General features: G+C 38.3%; 2 protein-coding genes across 2 annotated transcripts in view; both read left to right on the top strand.

Moving 5' to 3' along the window:
- Positions 1-3,834, top strand: part of LOC107571939 (gastrula zinc finger protein XlCGF57.1-like) — an 8,626-nt gene extending 4,792 nt beyond the window's left edge. The window contains exon 4 of the mRNA XM_016258326.1: positions 2,514-3,834. Coding sequence (XP_016113812.1) covers positions 2,514-3,649 — 1,136 coding nt within the window. The 3' untranslated portion in view covers positions 3,650-3,834. The remainder of the gene's footprint in view (positions 1-2,513) is intronic.
- An 11,551-nt stretch (positions 3,835-15,385) lies between these two features.
- The window catches only part of LOC107571944 (gastrula zinc finger protein XlCGF8.2DB-like), a 13,188-nt gene continuing 11,653 nt past the window's right edge, over positions 15,386-16,920 (top strand). The window contains exon 1 of the mRNA XM_016258333.1: positions 15,386-15,511. The gene's annotated coding sequence lies outside the window, so the exon portion shown is untranslated. The remainder of the gene's footprint in view (positions 15,512-16,920) is intronic.

Raw genomic sequence — 16,920 nt, 5'->3', positions numbered from 1 at the left:
ACGCACGACCGGAAGCAGCGGAAGCGCTCGACTGAGGCATAATAAAAGCCTCGCTGCTTTACCCCACACACGCACGACCGGAAGCAGCGGAAGCGCTCGACTGCGGCATAATAAAAGCTCCGCTGCTTTACCCCACATACGCACGACCGGAAGCAGCGGAAGCGCTCGACTGTGGCATAATAAAAGCCCCGCTGCTTTCCAGCCGTGTGTCACTCTCGTCTCTCATTAGCAATTGCTTCAGCAGCCTCGTTTCACTTCGACGGCTTTCCGTGCTCTGTGCTCTGCTTCATACTACGATATTAATAAATCTTTAATACATTAGCTCATCTATGAACATGATTTCTGCCCGAGTTCCGTTGGATTGCGACCACAAATCCCATGATTCCACACTCAGTCACGGCGTCATCAAACTACGCCTTTGCTTCTTTGTTTATTTTGAATACGCACTCTCCAGCGGTGAAAACTATATGAAAATATGAAAACATATATTGTACCTTTAAATCTGACAGCTCTCAGACCCTCCCATAGACAGGAACACAACTGTAATGTTCCCAGGTCCATAAATGTACTAAGCGTATATGTTCGGTAAAACAGCCTATATAGCAAAGTGGCCTATGAACTCCTTGCGAGTGACTTCTGTTGATGAAACCGCAAACTATTTACTATTTTTCTTCGGTTAATTGCATCTCTGACTCCTGGTCTTAGTTCAACATATGAGGTCCTTAGGTCTTAACTGTACATCCCCTACACTTCAATAATGATGATGTTTAAATCCTGATTGAACCGCTCAGGCGATCGGGATGTCGATGGCCAGCCTTGTGGTGCTCGAGCGCCATTTATGGCTGACGCTAACGGAGATCAAGGACGTGGATAAGGTCCCCTTTCCTTGATGCCCCGATCTTCCCCAACGGCCTCTTCGGGCCTGCGGTCGAAGGGTTCGCAGAGCGCTTCACGGAGGCACAGAAGTTGTCCCAAGCTATGCGACACTTCGCTGCTGCCCCTAGTCGCCCTAAGTCTACACCGACTCAGCAGCCCGCAAAGCCAGCACCTGCCGGCCCAGCCGTCCAGCCTGCTAAGACTCAGCAGACACGAGGGCATTCCCGCTCGGCCAGACGCTACCCCTTTCCTAAGCGCCAGGGACCCCGACCCAAGATAGCGTTGGACCTGGCGCCTCAGGTGTCTTCCTGATCTGCGAGACAGGAAGAGGATGGGGCCAAGTCTCGCTGCAGCCGGACCACACCCCCAAGCAGCCTCTCTTAAGCCTCCTATCACCCTCTTCAACCCTGGGTGCAGAGGGAAATGTGTTTGTTGTGAACACGGCCCGTTCAAGCGCCTAAGCAACCAACTGCTGTTATAGCAGGAAAAATAAAACACAAACATTTTCAAAAAGAGAGCAAAATTCCTCTTCCATTTCTCACAAGTGCCCTGGAGTGTCAAAATGTGTTATGGGGATAATAAAACAAGGTTATTCACTCCAATTCGCTCAAAGACCCCCGCGCTTCAGCGGCATGGTCCCCACCTTAGTGCACTTACGTTCCGGTGATAAATCTGCTGGCAAAAGGAGCTGTAGAAACGGTTCCTCCAGCTCAGAGCGAGTCGGGCTTCTACAGCTTCCTCATTACTTCCTCATACCCAAAAAGGATGGTGGCCTCCGGCCCATCCTCAATCTCAGACACCTGAATCATGACCACATGAAAAGGTAATTCAGGATGACTACGCTGAAACGGATCCTTGTGGAATGGGCTCAACTCAATCTGCGCTCGCTGGGGGCAGTGCATATACCGGGGCAAATTGAATCGAGGAGCAGACATGTTATCAAGGAGCAATGTTCCCTCAGAGGAGTGGATGCTCCATCTTCAGATGGTTCAGAGAATCTGGGAGATCTTCGGCGAGGCCGAGGTAGACCTCCTCACCTCAGAAGACAACTCTCATTGCCCAATTTATTATTCGAAGATCAGGGACGCGTTGGCCCATGATTGGCCCAACCTCCTCCTTTATGCATTTTCCCCAATTGCCCTGATCCCACAGGTAATCAGGTGAATCAGGGAACAGAGACACAAGGTTCTCTTGGTGGCCCCTCTCTGGAAGAACCAACTTTGGTTATCAGAGCTGACCCAGCTGCTGGTAGCAGCCCCTTGGCCCATTCCGTTGAGAAAGATTTCCTTTCTCAAGCGGACGAGACAATATGGCACCCTTGGCCCGAGCTTTGGGTACTGCACCTCTGGCCGCTCGACGGATGCCTACAAGCCTCCAAGAGCAAGTTTTAAAGAGCGGGAGTCTTTGTCGCCATAGGCTCGTGCTGCTCCGCTTCCAAGCCATTGGTTTGTTTTAAATACACTGCGTAATTGAAAAAGGCTTCAGTTCAGGAGAAAAAAGGCTTTTTCCCATAGTGTCTTTAGCAATATGCAGTACTCGTTCCCGTATCTCAGGGAACCGAGGTTACGTTTTGTTGCATAATGTTAGTTTTGATGTTTTAATACTTTTATCTTGGTTTTGCGCTCTGTTGCTTTGAGCCATTAAACTCCCATTAACTATTTGTCATTTTTTCACTTTAGATCTGATGGCAATAAAAGAAGAGAGTCAAGAACTGAAAGAAACAGAAGAGAAAGATCAAAATGAGAGACATGATTTCTTTGTTGTAGAAAAATCCATACCGACTGAAACCAATTCAGTTCAGAAGACCAAACCTCCCAGTTACTTAACTTGCCATGAATGTGGAAAGTGTTTCACATTAAAAGTAAACCTTAATGAACACATGAAAATTCACACTAGAGAGAAGCCGTTCACATGCCAGCACTGTGGAAAGAGTTTCACACTAAAAGGAAGCCTTAATGAACATGTAATCATTCACACTGGAGAGAAGCCGTTCATATGTGATCAGTGTGGAAAGTGTTTCACTAAAAAAGGAAATCTTAATAAACATATAACCATTCACACTGGAGGGAAACCGTTCACATGTGATCAGTGTGGAAAGAGTTTCAGATATAAAGAAACTCTTAAATCCCACATGAGAGTTCACACCGGAGAGCAGCTGTTCACATGTCAACACTGCGGAAAGTGTTTCACACTAAAAGCAAACCTTAAACAACACATGAAAATTCACACCGGAGAGAAGCCGTACACATGCCAACATTGTGGAAAAAGTTTCACACTAAAAGCAAACCTTAAACAACACATGAGAATTCACACCGGAGAAAAGCCGTTCACATGTCAACACTGCGGAAAGAGCTTCGTTACAAAAGGAACCCTTAATCAACACATAACCATTCATTCAGGGAAGCCATTCACATGTGATCAGTGTGGAAGGAGTTACAAATATGCAGAAAGCCTCAAGTCCCATATGAGAGTTCACACTGGAGAGAAGTCGTTCGCACGTGATCTGTCTGGACATGGCTACAAATACATTGAAACACTTAATTCCCACACGAAGAGTGAACATTCAAGAGAGAAGGGCTTTGTGTGTCATCAGTGTGGAGAGAGTTTCAGCTGTAAAGTAAGCCTCTACACTCATGTGAGACTTCATACTACAGAGAAGGCTTTCACCTGCAAACTGTGTGGGGATAGCTTCTCACAAAATGGAAATCTTAAGTCACACATGAGAATTCACACTAGAGAGAAGCATTTAGTGTGTAAAGAGTTTCAGACGTAACCCTTGATTCACACATGAAAAGTACTTACAACTGTAAACTGTGTGGGATCATAGAAACCTGTTATTAAAGTGCTATTAATTCACTACTATAAACCCTTTTAATTTTTTTTATGGCACCAGAAAATAGGCATCTCTGTGAAATGAAGGTGATGTTCACACAGAAGTTGAATGTGGCTCAAATCTGATTGTCTACCTTCATAACCATTTGCATTCTTCGTCTCATAAATAAATAAATATAAATATATATATTTGACATTTTATTTTATGTCTTGTGCATGTGAACTCGTTTGAGATTGTTAGCGAGAATATAGATATCAGTCCATATCGGGACCACTGAGGGGTTGGCATCATCTCTTCTCAGGTGTTCTGGATCCAGACTGAAGCTTGTGTAAATCCTAGTTACCACGGGATGTTAATCCCAGCAGAAACAGAGAAACACATAGAGACATAATTAGCGTAGCTGCTGTTCCAACCAAGCAAAATGCCTGGCTCGCGTCTTCCGCTGCGGCTGGACCCAGGGTCCGTGGTGTCCAGGCACCGGATATTACAGTATTATAGATATTACATATTACAGTGCATATATACGTTTTATGAGCACGTGCGTTCTCTGGGATTGAACCCATGATCACATGGTTGCATATCGTCGTATAAAGCGATGCTCTACCAACTGAGCTATACGAAACCCGAATTATGACACAGATAAAAGAGTACAAAGCATTAATATGAAAGAGTCCTGTTGCCGATAGGGGCACAACTGTAGTATATACGCTCTGATGGGTCGTATTTCAGGGATTTCAACAAACAACCTATGCGGGCGTATTGGTTTGAGGACATGTTGAGCAGTCTATATCAGCAGCTAACAATAGTATATATTCGACATTCAAAAGGAGAAACCGAAACAAAGATATATGCAGATATATGAAACGTAAACAAAGCAGGTTTTGCTTACTATTGTGAATATCAGTTATATTGATAACTGTCTTCACACTACATTATATAAACAACTGGTGACCATTTACCAGACCCAAGATATTCACAAAATAACTGAATGCACACAGTTAAAACTGTATTTTACTGCTGAAAACAGACTTTAAATGAATAATGAATAAATAACATAATAAAGACAGATTCACCATGTTGTATTCTCCTCTTCTCATCCTGTAGATGATTGTGTTCATCCTCTAGTCGATCGTGTGCTGAAGAAAATTCAGAATAAAGACGAGCGAAAACACAATTCAGACAACAAATAGAAAAATATCATTTTTGATTCAAGAACAACAAATTACAGGACCTAAGATATACACAAAAAATATATTAAAACACAATGCCTGTTAATTAAATGCTTTGTGGATGAAAACAGACGACATTAATACAGAATGAAATGATTTAATAAAGACAGATTCACCCTGTTATAGTCTTCTCTTCTCCTTCTCTAGTCGATCGTGTGCTGAAGAAAATTCAGAATAAAGACGAGAGAAAACACAATTCAGACAACAAATATAATTTTTGATTCAGGAACAATAACTACAAATTACAGGATATACACAAAAGTATCACAATGTCTGTTAATTAAATATTTTGAGGATGAAAACAGACTTGACATTAATACTGAATTAAATGATTGGTCACACTTTAGTTTGGGGACCAATTCTCACTATTAACTACAACTTTTGTCTCAATAAACTAATTTGCTGCTTATTAATACTTAGTAAGGTAGTTGTTAAGTTTATATGGGGTGGATTATGGGATGTAAAATATGGTCATGCAGAATAAGGCATTAATATCTGCTTTATAATACTAATAAACAGCCAATATGCTAGTAATATGCATGCTAATAAACAACTAGTTAATAGTGAGAATTGGTCTCTGAAGTGTTACCAAATTATTTAATGAAGACAAATTCAAACAATGTTGTATCCTCAGCATCATGTTTCACAGATGAGGTGGTTTATCAAAACAAAAATGTGTAGATAAAGTTCTGTTCTGCATTTTTGTAACATCATGCAGCTAGTCTAAGTGGATGTCTATGACATGCGGAGTCCCACAAGGCTCAATTCTCGCACCGCTCTTGTTTAGCCTGTATATTGCCACTGCTTTATTTACATAAATAAAATAATAAAAAACAAGCATTTTACCTCCGTTTTTATGGACAAACACAGCTATCAGTATTCCAGCAATCACACTGAGCACAACTACAAGTACAATCAGGATGACTGATGTCCTCCAAGAATTAAACGGTTCGTAAAGATCGAAAGGAGAGCATCCTGCCTCAGTTTCACTTTCACAATCTCATCTCGATTGAAGTCATCAATCTTTCACTCTTCATACCTTAATCACAGCTCTAGACTGAGACCAAAATGGCCGCATATACGACAATTTTCTGAGAATGTGCGAGTTGAAATATGATGTGGTTGCATTTTTGCGAGTGTAGGGGTGTGCGATATGACGATTTTTGATCGTGGACGATTAAAATGTCTCCACGATCTGCTTTTGAAGAAATATCGTAGCGCACATTCTTCTAGTTACAGTTCTGGTGCCTCCGACTCAAGATACTGTACAGCGCCACATGAAGATAAACTCGGCTCCGCTCTATTATGATGTTGAGTAGAATTGTTTCAGGTTTCTTTGGCGAACAGAAAGTTCAGATGAACAGCATTTATCTGAAATAGAAACCTTTTGTAATGTGTTTATCATCACTTCTGATCATTTTAAAGCATCCTTGCTAAATACAAGTATTGATTTCTATCATTTCTTTCCCTGATATTGTACGGGTTCAAGATGGCGCCCTGAACATACGCATGTTTGTGAGGTCTGCAATCCCAATGAAACGTAAGAGAATCTCTTAAGAAATTGTCTTTATTAATGACTTGAATTCTGTAAACAACAACAATGGGAGGTTCTGAAAAGAGAAAAAGTGTAAAGAAGTCCGGGAAATCAATGTTGAGTACTCCTACAGCTAGTAATGTTGACAGAAGTCTACAAGCAATGGAGCGTCGTGATAATGCTCCTGCAACCGGTGTACTGAAGGATAATCTGCACGATTACTTTGAACAAGATGATGTTTCTGAAATGATGCTGATGGAGGAGGTAATTCCGCCGTTTCCCGACACTCCGTGCAATTCTCCGGCTGGTAAAGTTAGGAGAACAGATAAAGTAACGTTAGATGCAACAAGTATTCTACACAACTCTCCGAGCTCTCTCAGTTGGTGAAAAACAGATCAGACGGATTGGAAAAGTTGACTGACGAAAACTCACGGATGATCAAAGACATGAAAGAAGAGATCGGCAAGAATACGGAACAAATCTCTGGAATGATGGAAACCACTGAGTTCATTTGCAGCGAGGTTAAAGATTTGAAAGAAAGAGTTGATTTTATTGACTCGCGCACAAAAAAAAAGAAGAGATTGATTCCTCTGAGCGAGAAAAACGGCTGGCTCATCTGGAAGCGTACACTCGTAGATGGAACTTGAGAATCCACGGAATTCCAGAGAAAGAACGAGAAAATGTCCGTCAGGAGGTTATCGACGTGTGTCAACGCCTTCTGCTACATTCCCCGATGTCGTTGATGTGACACATCGTCTTGGCCGTCCTAACCCACACAATAAAGGCCGCGGGATTATCTTCCAACTCACCTCGCGCTTCTACCGAGATGCTGTTTGGCGTGCCGCCAAGGATGCTGGTTTTCTGACTGAGAATCGGCTGCAAATCACGGAAGACCTGTCACCGGCTGATAAAGCGAGGAGGATTAAGTTATGGCCTGCAGTTGAAAAAGCCCGAAAAAGTTCTCTTTTTGGGCTTTTTTCGTCGGAGGACGCGCATTTACAGATGGTACGGAAATATTTCCTCCAGTCTAAAAGTTAATGGATTTGACTGGATCCACCCTGATTGCTTTTGCTGAGGTGATTCTGGGATTGTTGTGGGGACCACAGCATCTCTAGGACTTCACTTTGATCCAGTTTTTCCCTCTTTTCTCCCCCCTTTTTGACGTTGTTGTGCTTAAATGATTCGTTTAATTCTAGCTATATAAAGGGATTGTTGTCCTCATCCCTTTTCATGAAGTTTCTGAGCAGTTGGGTTCTCTGTTACAGTGATACTTCATTGTTTTACTTGTTCTTAGGTCTCGTTCTCTTGTTGATCTTTTATTTTTTTATTTCTTATGTCCTTTTCTATTATTTCTTTAAATTGTAGAGGGCTACGTAACATTCTTAAGCGTAAGGCAGTTTTTTTGTATCTTAAACGTTTTAACACAGACTTTTGCTTTCTGCAAGAATCTCATTCAACTGTACAAGATGTCAAATTATGGCGGTCACAATGGGGGTTAGAAGTGTGGATGTCTCATGGAAATGAACATTCTGCCGGAGTTTGTATCTTACAAAATCATTTTAGTGGAAAGGTTTTGTTTACTGAATGTGATGTTAATGGTCACTACATTTTACTTGCTTTACAGTTTGACATGTTATTGCCAATATTTATGGGTATAATTCACCAAAAGATACGTTTTTTTTTTATAAATTAGGAACACTCTTCCTTAATTTCTGGTGGTGATTTTAATGTTGTTTTAAATAAAACCCTAGATAGATTTCCCCCTCAACCTACTAATGCTAATTCGGACTATTTGTTAGTCTTTATGCAAAAATGTTCTGTTGTTGATGTGTGGCGAGAAACATCCCTTGCAAAAAGTGTTCACTTGGATCAATAATTCGTTTTCTAATCAATCCCGACTTGATTTTTGGTTAACTTCAGCAGAATTATCAAATATTAAGACCGATATATTTCCCTCTCTGTTTTCTGACCATAAGGCCATTTTTATCTTGAGTAAAAGGCCCTCATATTGGAAACTTGATACTTCAATTCTTCATAATAATGAAGTTCAAACTAAAATTGACAACTTAATTTCCTTTTATTGGGATAAAGCTAATAAAGAGAATATATTTAGCAGTAATTGGGAACTTCTTAAATTTGAAATTGGGAAGTATTGTCGGAAATATTGTAGTTTGTTAACAAAAACTAGAAAAAATAAGGAAGACCAAATTATGGCTAGAATTACTGCTTTATCACATAAAAAAAATGGACGCTCTTACAGATTCAGAGAGAATTGAGCTCATAGATCAGAAACATCACTTAGAGAATAGAAGGCGGAAGGTGCCTTCACCAGATCTCGGTGGAATTGGCTAGAGGAGGGTGAGCAGAACTCTTTCGTTAGGCTGGAAAGGCAGCGAATTAAAAATTCTGTGCAGCAGCTGTGTATTGATGGGAATGTAACTGATGACTTTAAGGTAATTGCAGATTTTTGTGCCAGATTTTATAATGATTTATATTCCTCTAAATTCTGCCAGGAATCGGCCACGACATTTTTTGATTCTTTATCTCACATAAACGAAATCAGTGATGAAGATTGTAGTCTGTGTGATGCACCTATTAGTCTTTCAGAACTGGTCGTCTCTATCAATAATCTAAAAAGTAATAAATCCCCCGGTACCGATGGGCTATCTGCAGAGATTTATAAAGCTTTTAATAAAACATTGGCTCCTTTTCTACACTGTAAAACCAGATAAGTTAATATAACTCAAAAAAATAGTTGAAACTGATTACATCGAAATTTTTAAGTTATATTAACTAAATTTTATAAGTTAAAGAAACATAATTTTTTAAGTAAATGTTACTAAGTCATTTTAACTGATATTAACTTAATCTTACAAGTTACTACAACATTATTGATCAAGTTCACTTTACAAGGAGTTTTTGGGTTCACAGAACCAATTCAAATTAAATAAAGATGACTTAAACATTTTTGTTACATTACAATTAAGTTTACCTTCGTAAAAACATTAGTTTTAATAAATAACTATACACTTTATTATAAAATAAAATAAGAAAAATGGGTTAGAAGACAATTTAAATGCAAATTACCATTTTATGAAGTAACCACAAATCATTAACAAAACATCAACATTAAATTGTTTGTCAAATGGAAATACATTCTCCAAAACTGAGAAATGAGAAAGATAATAACTGTTAAATCACTTTTAGACGTGGACAATATGGATATCAGGATATCTCCCAGCTGTAAACACTTCCCTAACATAGGAACACTTCCCAAATTCACATCTAACAGTAACTTTAGAAATATAAAAGTAATACTAGAATAAAATCTAAAAGAAACATCAAAATAGAGCAATGTTGTTTTGTTTTTTTAAACAGTAATTTCTATGAGTGGATGAACACATGGTACTGTGAATGGAACTTATACCATTCCAGAGAATCAACTGAGAATATGTTCTGCAAATTAAATACTACACAAATAAGTCTATAGTATTAAATAAGTAAAAGACCTGACACACCGAAAAAGTTTTACATTTGCTGTCAGTTTACTCATCCTTCGACCAACCAAGATGTAGGCTACTTTCTTTCTTTAGTAGAACACTAAAGATGATTTTTAACTGAACTTGTGGTCCTTGGTGATTCATAAAGTTCAAGTCAACAGGTGCCACCACTTTGTAAGTCAAAAATCAGATACAGACGACACATTATAACACTATGACCAGGAGTCTGGAGCTCAAGACTGCGGTGCCACCACGGGTATTCATTTTGTGTTGCTTGTTTATGTTTTTCGACTCGCAAAGTGACGGCACCCGTTGAGCTGCATTTCATGAATCACCAAGCACCATGAGTACAGCTAAAAATGATCTTTTGCTCTGCTGAAGAAAGAACATCAGCTACTTCTTGCATGGCCAGAGAGAGAGTAAATGAATGGCAAATGTTCATTTCTGGGCAAACTATTACTTTAAAGGGATAGTTCACCCAAACATGAAAATTCTGTCATTAATTACTCGTTCCAAACCCGTAAGACCTTCGTTCATCTTCAGAACACAGATTAAGTGCATGTGCATTCCTCTGCTTGTAAACAAGGCTCCGAGCATGCATGGAGTATTTTACCGATGTCTTTACTACATTTCTGTGCCTGGCAACACTTCAGTTACGTTGCCGTCTATGCAGGGTTAGAAAGCTCTCGGATTGAATTCCAGAGAAAGAACGAGAAAATGTCCGTCAGGAGGTTATCGATGTGTGTCAACGCCTTCTGCTACATTCCCCGATGTCGTTGATGTGACACATCGTCTTGGCCGTCCTAACCCACACAATAAAGGCCGCGGGATTATCTTCCAACTCACCTCGCGCTTCTACCGAGATGCTGTTTGGCGTGCCGCCAAGGATGCTGGTTTTCTGACTGAGAATCGGCTGCAAATCACGGAAGACCTGTCACCGGCTGATAAAGCGAGGAGGATTAAGTTATGGCCTGCAGTTGAAAAAGCCCGAAAAAGTTCTCTTTTTGGGCTTTTTTCGTCGGAGGACGCGCATTTACAGATGGTACGGAAATATTTCCTCCAGTCTAAAAGTTAATGGATTTGACTGGATCCACCCTGATTGCTTTTGCTGAGGTGATTCTGGGATTGTTGTGGGGACCACAGCATCTCTAGGACTTCACTTTGATCCAGTTTTTCCCTCTTTTCTCCCCCCTTTTTGACGTTGTTGTACTTAAATGGTTCGTTTAATTCTAGCTATATAAAGGGATTGTTGTCCTCATCCCTTTTCATGAAGTTTCTGAGCAGTTGGGTTCTCTGTTACAGTGATACTTCATTGTTTTACTTGTTCTTAGGTCTCGTTCTCTTGTTGATCTTTTATTTTTTTATTTCTTATGTCCTTTTCTATTATTTCTTTAAATTGTAGAGGGCTACGTAACATTCTTAAGCGTAAGGCAGTTTTTTTGTATCTTAAACGTTTTAACACAGACTTTTGCTTTCTGCAAGAATCTCATTCAACTGTACAAGATGTCAAATTATGGCGGTCACAATGGGGGTTAGAAGTGTGGATGTCTCATGGAAATGAACATTCTGCCGGAGTTTGTATCTTACAAAATCATTTTAGTGGAAAGGTTTTGTTTACTGAATGTGATGTTAATGGTCACTACATTTTACTTGCTTTACAGTTTGACATGTTATTGCCAATATTTATGGGTATAATTCACCAAAAGATACGTTTTTTTTTTATAAATTAGGAACACTCTTCCTTAATTTCTGGTGGTGATTTTAATGTTGTTTTAAATAAAACCCTAGATAGATTTCCCCCTCAACCTACTAATGCTAATTCGGACTATTTGTTAGTCTTTATGCAAAAATGTTCTGTTGTTGATGTGTGGCGAGAAACATCCCTTGCAAAAAGTGTTCACTTGGATCAATAATTCGTTTTCTAATCAATCCCGACTTGATTTTTGGTTAACTTCAGCAGAATTATCAAATATTAAGACCGATATATTTCCCTCTCTGTTTTCTGACCATAAGGCCATTTTTATCTTGAGTAAAAGGCCCTCATATTGGAAACTTGATACTTCAATTCTTCATAATAATGAAGTTCAAACTAAAATTGACAACTTAATTTCCTTTTATTGGGATAAAGCTAATAAAGAGAATATATTTAGCAGTAATTGGGAACTTCTTAAATTTGAAATTGGGAAGTATTGTCGGAAATATTGTAGTTTGTTAACAAAAACTAGAAAAAATAAGGAAGACCAAATTATGGCTAGAATTACTGCTTTATCACATAAAAAAAATGGACGCTCTTACAGATTCAGAGAGAATTGAGCTCATAGATCAGAAACATCACTTAGAGAATAGAAGGCGGAAGGTGCCTTCACCAGATCTCGGTGGAATTGGCTAGAGGAGGGTGAGCAGAACTCTTTCGTTAGGCTGGAAAGGCAGCGAATTAAAAATTCTGTGCAGCAGCTGTGTATTGATGGGAATGTAACTGATGACTTTAAGGTAATTGCAGATTTTTGTGCCAGATTTTATAATGATTTATATTCCTCTAAATTCTGCCAGGAATCGGCCACGACATTTTTTGATTCTTTATCTCACATAAACGAAATCAGTGATGAAGATTGTAGTCTGTGTGATGCACCTATTAGTCTTTCAGAACTGGTCGTCTCTATCAATAATCTAAAAAGTAATAAATCCCCCGGTACCGATGGGCTATCTGCAGAGATTTATAAAGCTTTTAATAAAACATTGGCTCCTTTTCTACACTGTAAAACCAGATAAGTTAATATAACTCAAAAAAATAGTTGAAACTGATTACATCGAAATTTTTAAGTTATATTAACTAAATTTTATAAGTTAAAGAAACATAATTTTTTAAGTAAATGTTACTAAGTCATTTTAACTGATATTAACTTAATCTTACAAGTTACTACAACATTATTGATCAAGTTCACTTTACAAGGAGTTTTTGGGTTCACAGAACCAATTCAAATTAAATAAAGATGACTTAAACATTTTTGTTACATTACAATTAAGTTTACCTTCGTAAAAACATTAGTTTTAATAAATAACTATACACTTTATTATAAAATAAAATAAGAAAAATGGGTTAGAAGACAATTTAAATGCAAATTACCATTTTATGAAGTAACCACAAATCATTAACAAAACATCAACATTAAATTGTTTGTCAAATGGAAATATATTCTCCAAAACTGAGAAATGAGAAAGATAATAACTGTTAAATCACTTTTAGACGTGGACAATATGGATATCAGGATATCTCCCAGCTGTAAACACTTCCCTAACATAGGAACACTTCCCAAATTCACATCTAACAGTAACTTTAGAAATATAAAAGTAATACTAGAATAAAATCTAAAAGAAACATCAAAATAGAGCAATGTTGTTTTGTTTTTTTAAACAGTAATTTCTATGAGTGGATGAACACATGGTACTGTGAATGGAACTTATACCATTCCAGAGAATCAACTGAGAATATGTTCTGCAAATTAAATACTACACAAATAAGTCTATAGTATTAAATAAGTAAAAGACCTGACACACCGAAAAAGTTTTACATTTGCTGTCAGTTTACTCATCCTTCGACCAACCAAGATGTAGGCTACTTTCTTTCTTTAGTAGAACACTAAAGATGATTTTTAACTGAACTTGTGGTCCTTGGTGATTCATAAAGTTCAAGTCAACAGGTGCCACCACTTTGTAAGTCAAAAATCAGATACAGACGACACATTATAACACTATGACCAGGAGTCTGGAGCTCAAGACTGCTGTGCCACCACGGGTATTCATTTTGTGTTGCTTGTTTATGTTTTTCGACTCGCAAAGTGACGGCTCCCGTTGAGCTGCATTTTATGAATCACCAAGCACCATGAGTACAGCTAAAAATGATCTTTTGCTCTGCTGAAGAAAGAACATCAGCTACTTCTTGCATGGCCAGAGAGAGAGTAAATGAATGGCAAATGTTCATTTCTGGGCAAACTATTACTTTAAAGGGATAGTTCACCCAAACATGAAAATTCTGTCATTAATTACTCGTTCCAAACCCGTAAGACCTTCGTTCATCTTCAGAACACAGATTAAGTGCATGTGCATTCCTCTGCTTGTAAACAAGGCTCCGAGCATGCATGGAGTATTTTACCGATGTCTTTACTACATTTCTGTGCCTGGCAACACTTCAGTTACGTTGCCGTCTATGCAGGGTTAGAAAGCTCTCGGATGACATTAAAAAGATCTGTGTTCTGAAGATGAACGACGGTTTCACGGGTTTGGAACGACGTGAGGTTGAGGAATTAATGACATAATTTTCATGTTTGGGTGAACTATCCCTTTAAATATAAAACATTTTCAAGTGTGCTAAGAAAAATATTTTTACATTTGACTCCATTTTAAAGCAGGCCAGCAATCCAGGATCTCAGCAACAGGTAGGTTCCAGCATCTCTATACAATGAATGCGCATTAAAATTAATAATTGGACATCAAAACACCAAACTAAACTTCCAGCTGCTTCACTTTTATCCTGAAAAGAAACAGATTGAGAAGTTAGTCAGGTTGTAATATTTGCCAAAACACCAGGAAAATTCTCTTTAAAGACACAAATCAGTTATTAACTTAATTGGCATCATGTGAAATATGGTGCTTAGTTTGATCCCATAATACAAACATTCAACTTTTAAACATTTATTTATACTGTATAATCTGATTTGTTAAATGTTAAGAACATAAATGTCTGGTAAATAGCACAAGCTTTACTGGTATGGCTATACATACTTGAATACATTTATAAATACCGATTTCAATCGATTCTGAGCTTTAGTGATGCGGGATAAAATGGCTCAAATCATTTGCAAATGCATTAACTGCTAAGACACTAAACACCATTTAAACCATAGATTTAAACAAATAAAACCAAGAACTTAAAGGTTAACTTACCAGTTGCGCAGGTAACGATCCATTTCTTTGTTGGAAACTTTTAAATGACAAAGTATAATTGCTGTCGTTATAAATACTCATGTTTCCACGGCCTCGGAGGAGTGTGGGTCACATTCAGCGAACAGTCACGGACTCACTGTACTTCTTATATTTATTTCAACAAATGACAAGCTAAATCAAATCCCCAGGCGCTCGGGGAAAGTGTTGCAGCATTTTCAAATGCTGGTTTAATGTGCTAAGACAGTGATGCTAACGGTTTCTCTTTGTGTTATAAACGCAGTCTTTTGGGGGTTTTACGCTGAAGATACGAATCTATTTAATGCACGTTTGTGTATAAACCTCCTGTTATTAATTGGGAAGTTTTATGTCCATAAATGTACATGTAAACCCCACTTGAACATCTCCAGACGAGAACTGAAGCTGTATTTAAATACAATTACAGCGTCTGTCAACTAAATGCCCAGCTCTGCAGAACTGCAGGGTATTTGCTGAAGAACGCGACACGAGTGTCCTGATTAAAGAGCTGTTGTTTGACATGGAGACGTGTTGAGATCACATGACCAGACTAATACTGATGCCGCCTTCAGCCGGATCCTGGGTTCGGCTTTTTTTATTATTACAGCAAGCATTAAATTAGGAAAAGTACTACAGAAGTAGCCTGAACAAAACAACTATTTTAGGAGCATTAAAAACTCCGAATCAATTTCTGAATCGAAAACGGTCAGTTTCTTTCATTTCATGTGGGATTTAAAAAAGAATAATGTTGTTTAAGATAATTTGACCGTAATCTTATTTGATATGTCAGGAATGAAGAGTTTATAGGTTATTCTGCTATTATAAACGTTATGTTCTTCGCTAATGTGCATAGGATATTCTGCATATTACAGAAAATCTGAAGAATACGAATGAAGACTTGATCCTTTACACTGCCTGAATAATTAATCACGTAAACTCTGGTGTTTTATCTGTAGTGTAAACAACAGAATGTTCTTTATAGACTAAGATAATTTGACCGTAATCTTATTTGATATGTCAGGAATGAAGAGTTTATAGGTTATTCTGCTAATATAAATGTTATGTTCTTCGCTAATGTGCATAGGATATTCTGCATATTACAGAAAATCTGAAGAATACGAATGACGTAAGACTTGATCCTTTACACTGCCTGAATAATTAGATCACGTAAACTCTGGTGTTTTATCTGTAGTGTAAACAACAGAATGTTCTTTATAGATCCTGTGCATTCCTCTTTCCACGCATAGCGTATATATCGTTTCTTATGGAACATTACTGTTTCATGGTTTTCAAAAAACAACCTACTAATTGTATTTTCAATACACGGCTCGTTCTAACACGCCTCCACATATCTACCTCACTATGTGTAAATGTTAGCATAATGCCGCCCAAATGTGCAGCAAAGAAAGAAGGTGTGGTTTCAGTAACGCCAGCAATATGCTAGTCACAGGCCAATCATGCTAGTAACATGCTAATCATGCAAGAAACATGCTAGTCACTTGCTAAACATGCTAGTAACATGCTAATTATGCCAGCAATATGCTAGTCACAAGCCAATCATGCAAGAAACATGTTAGCGACATGCTAGTCACTTGCGTAAAATGCTAATTATGTCAGCAATATGCTAGTCACCAGCCAATCATGCTAGTAACATGTTTATCATGCAAGAAACTTGCTAAACATGCTAGCAATATGCTAATTATCCCAGCAATATGCTAGTAACATGCTAATAATGTCAGCAACATGCTAGTCACAGGCCAATCATGCTAGTAACATGTTTATCATGCAAGAAACTTGCTAAACATGCTAGCAATATGCTAATTATCCCAGCAATATGCTAGTAACATGCTAATAATGTCAGCAACATGCTAGTCACAGGCCAATCATGCTAGTAACATGCTTATCATGTAAGAAACATGCTAGCGACATGCTAATTATGCCAGCAATATGCTAGTAACAGGCTAATCATGTTAAAAACATGCTAATCATGCT

This window comes from Sinocyclocheilus grahami, unplaced genomic scaffold, assembly GCF_001515645.1.
Source record: "Sinocyclocheilus grahami isolate Dianchi unplaced genomic scaffold, SAMN03320097.WGS_v1.1 scaffold1672.1, whole genome shotgun sequence".
Classification (NCBI taxonomy): Eukaryota; Metazoa; Chordata; class Actinopteri; order Cypriniformes; family Cyprinidae; genus Sinocyclocheilus; species Sinocyclocheilus grahami.
This window is presented reverse-complemented; position numbering and strand designations above follow the sequence as displayed.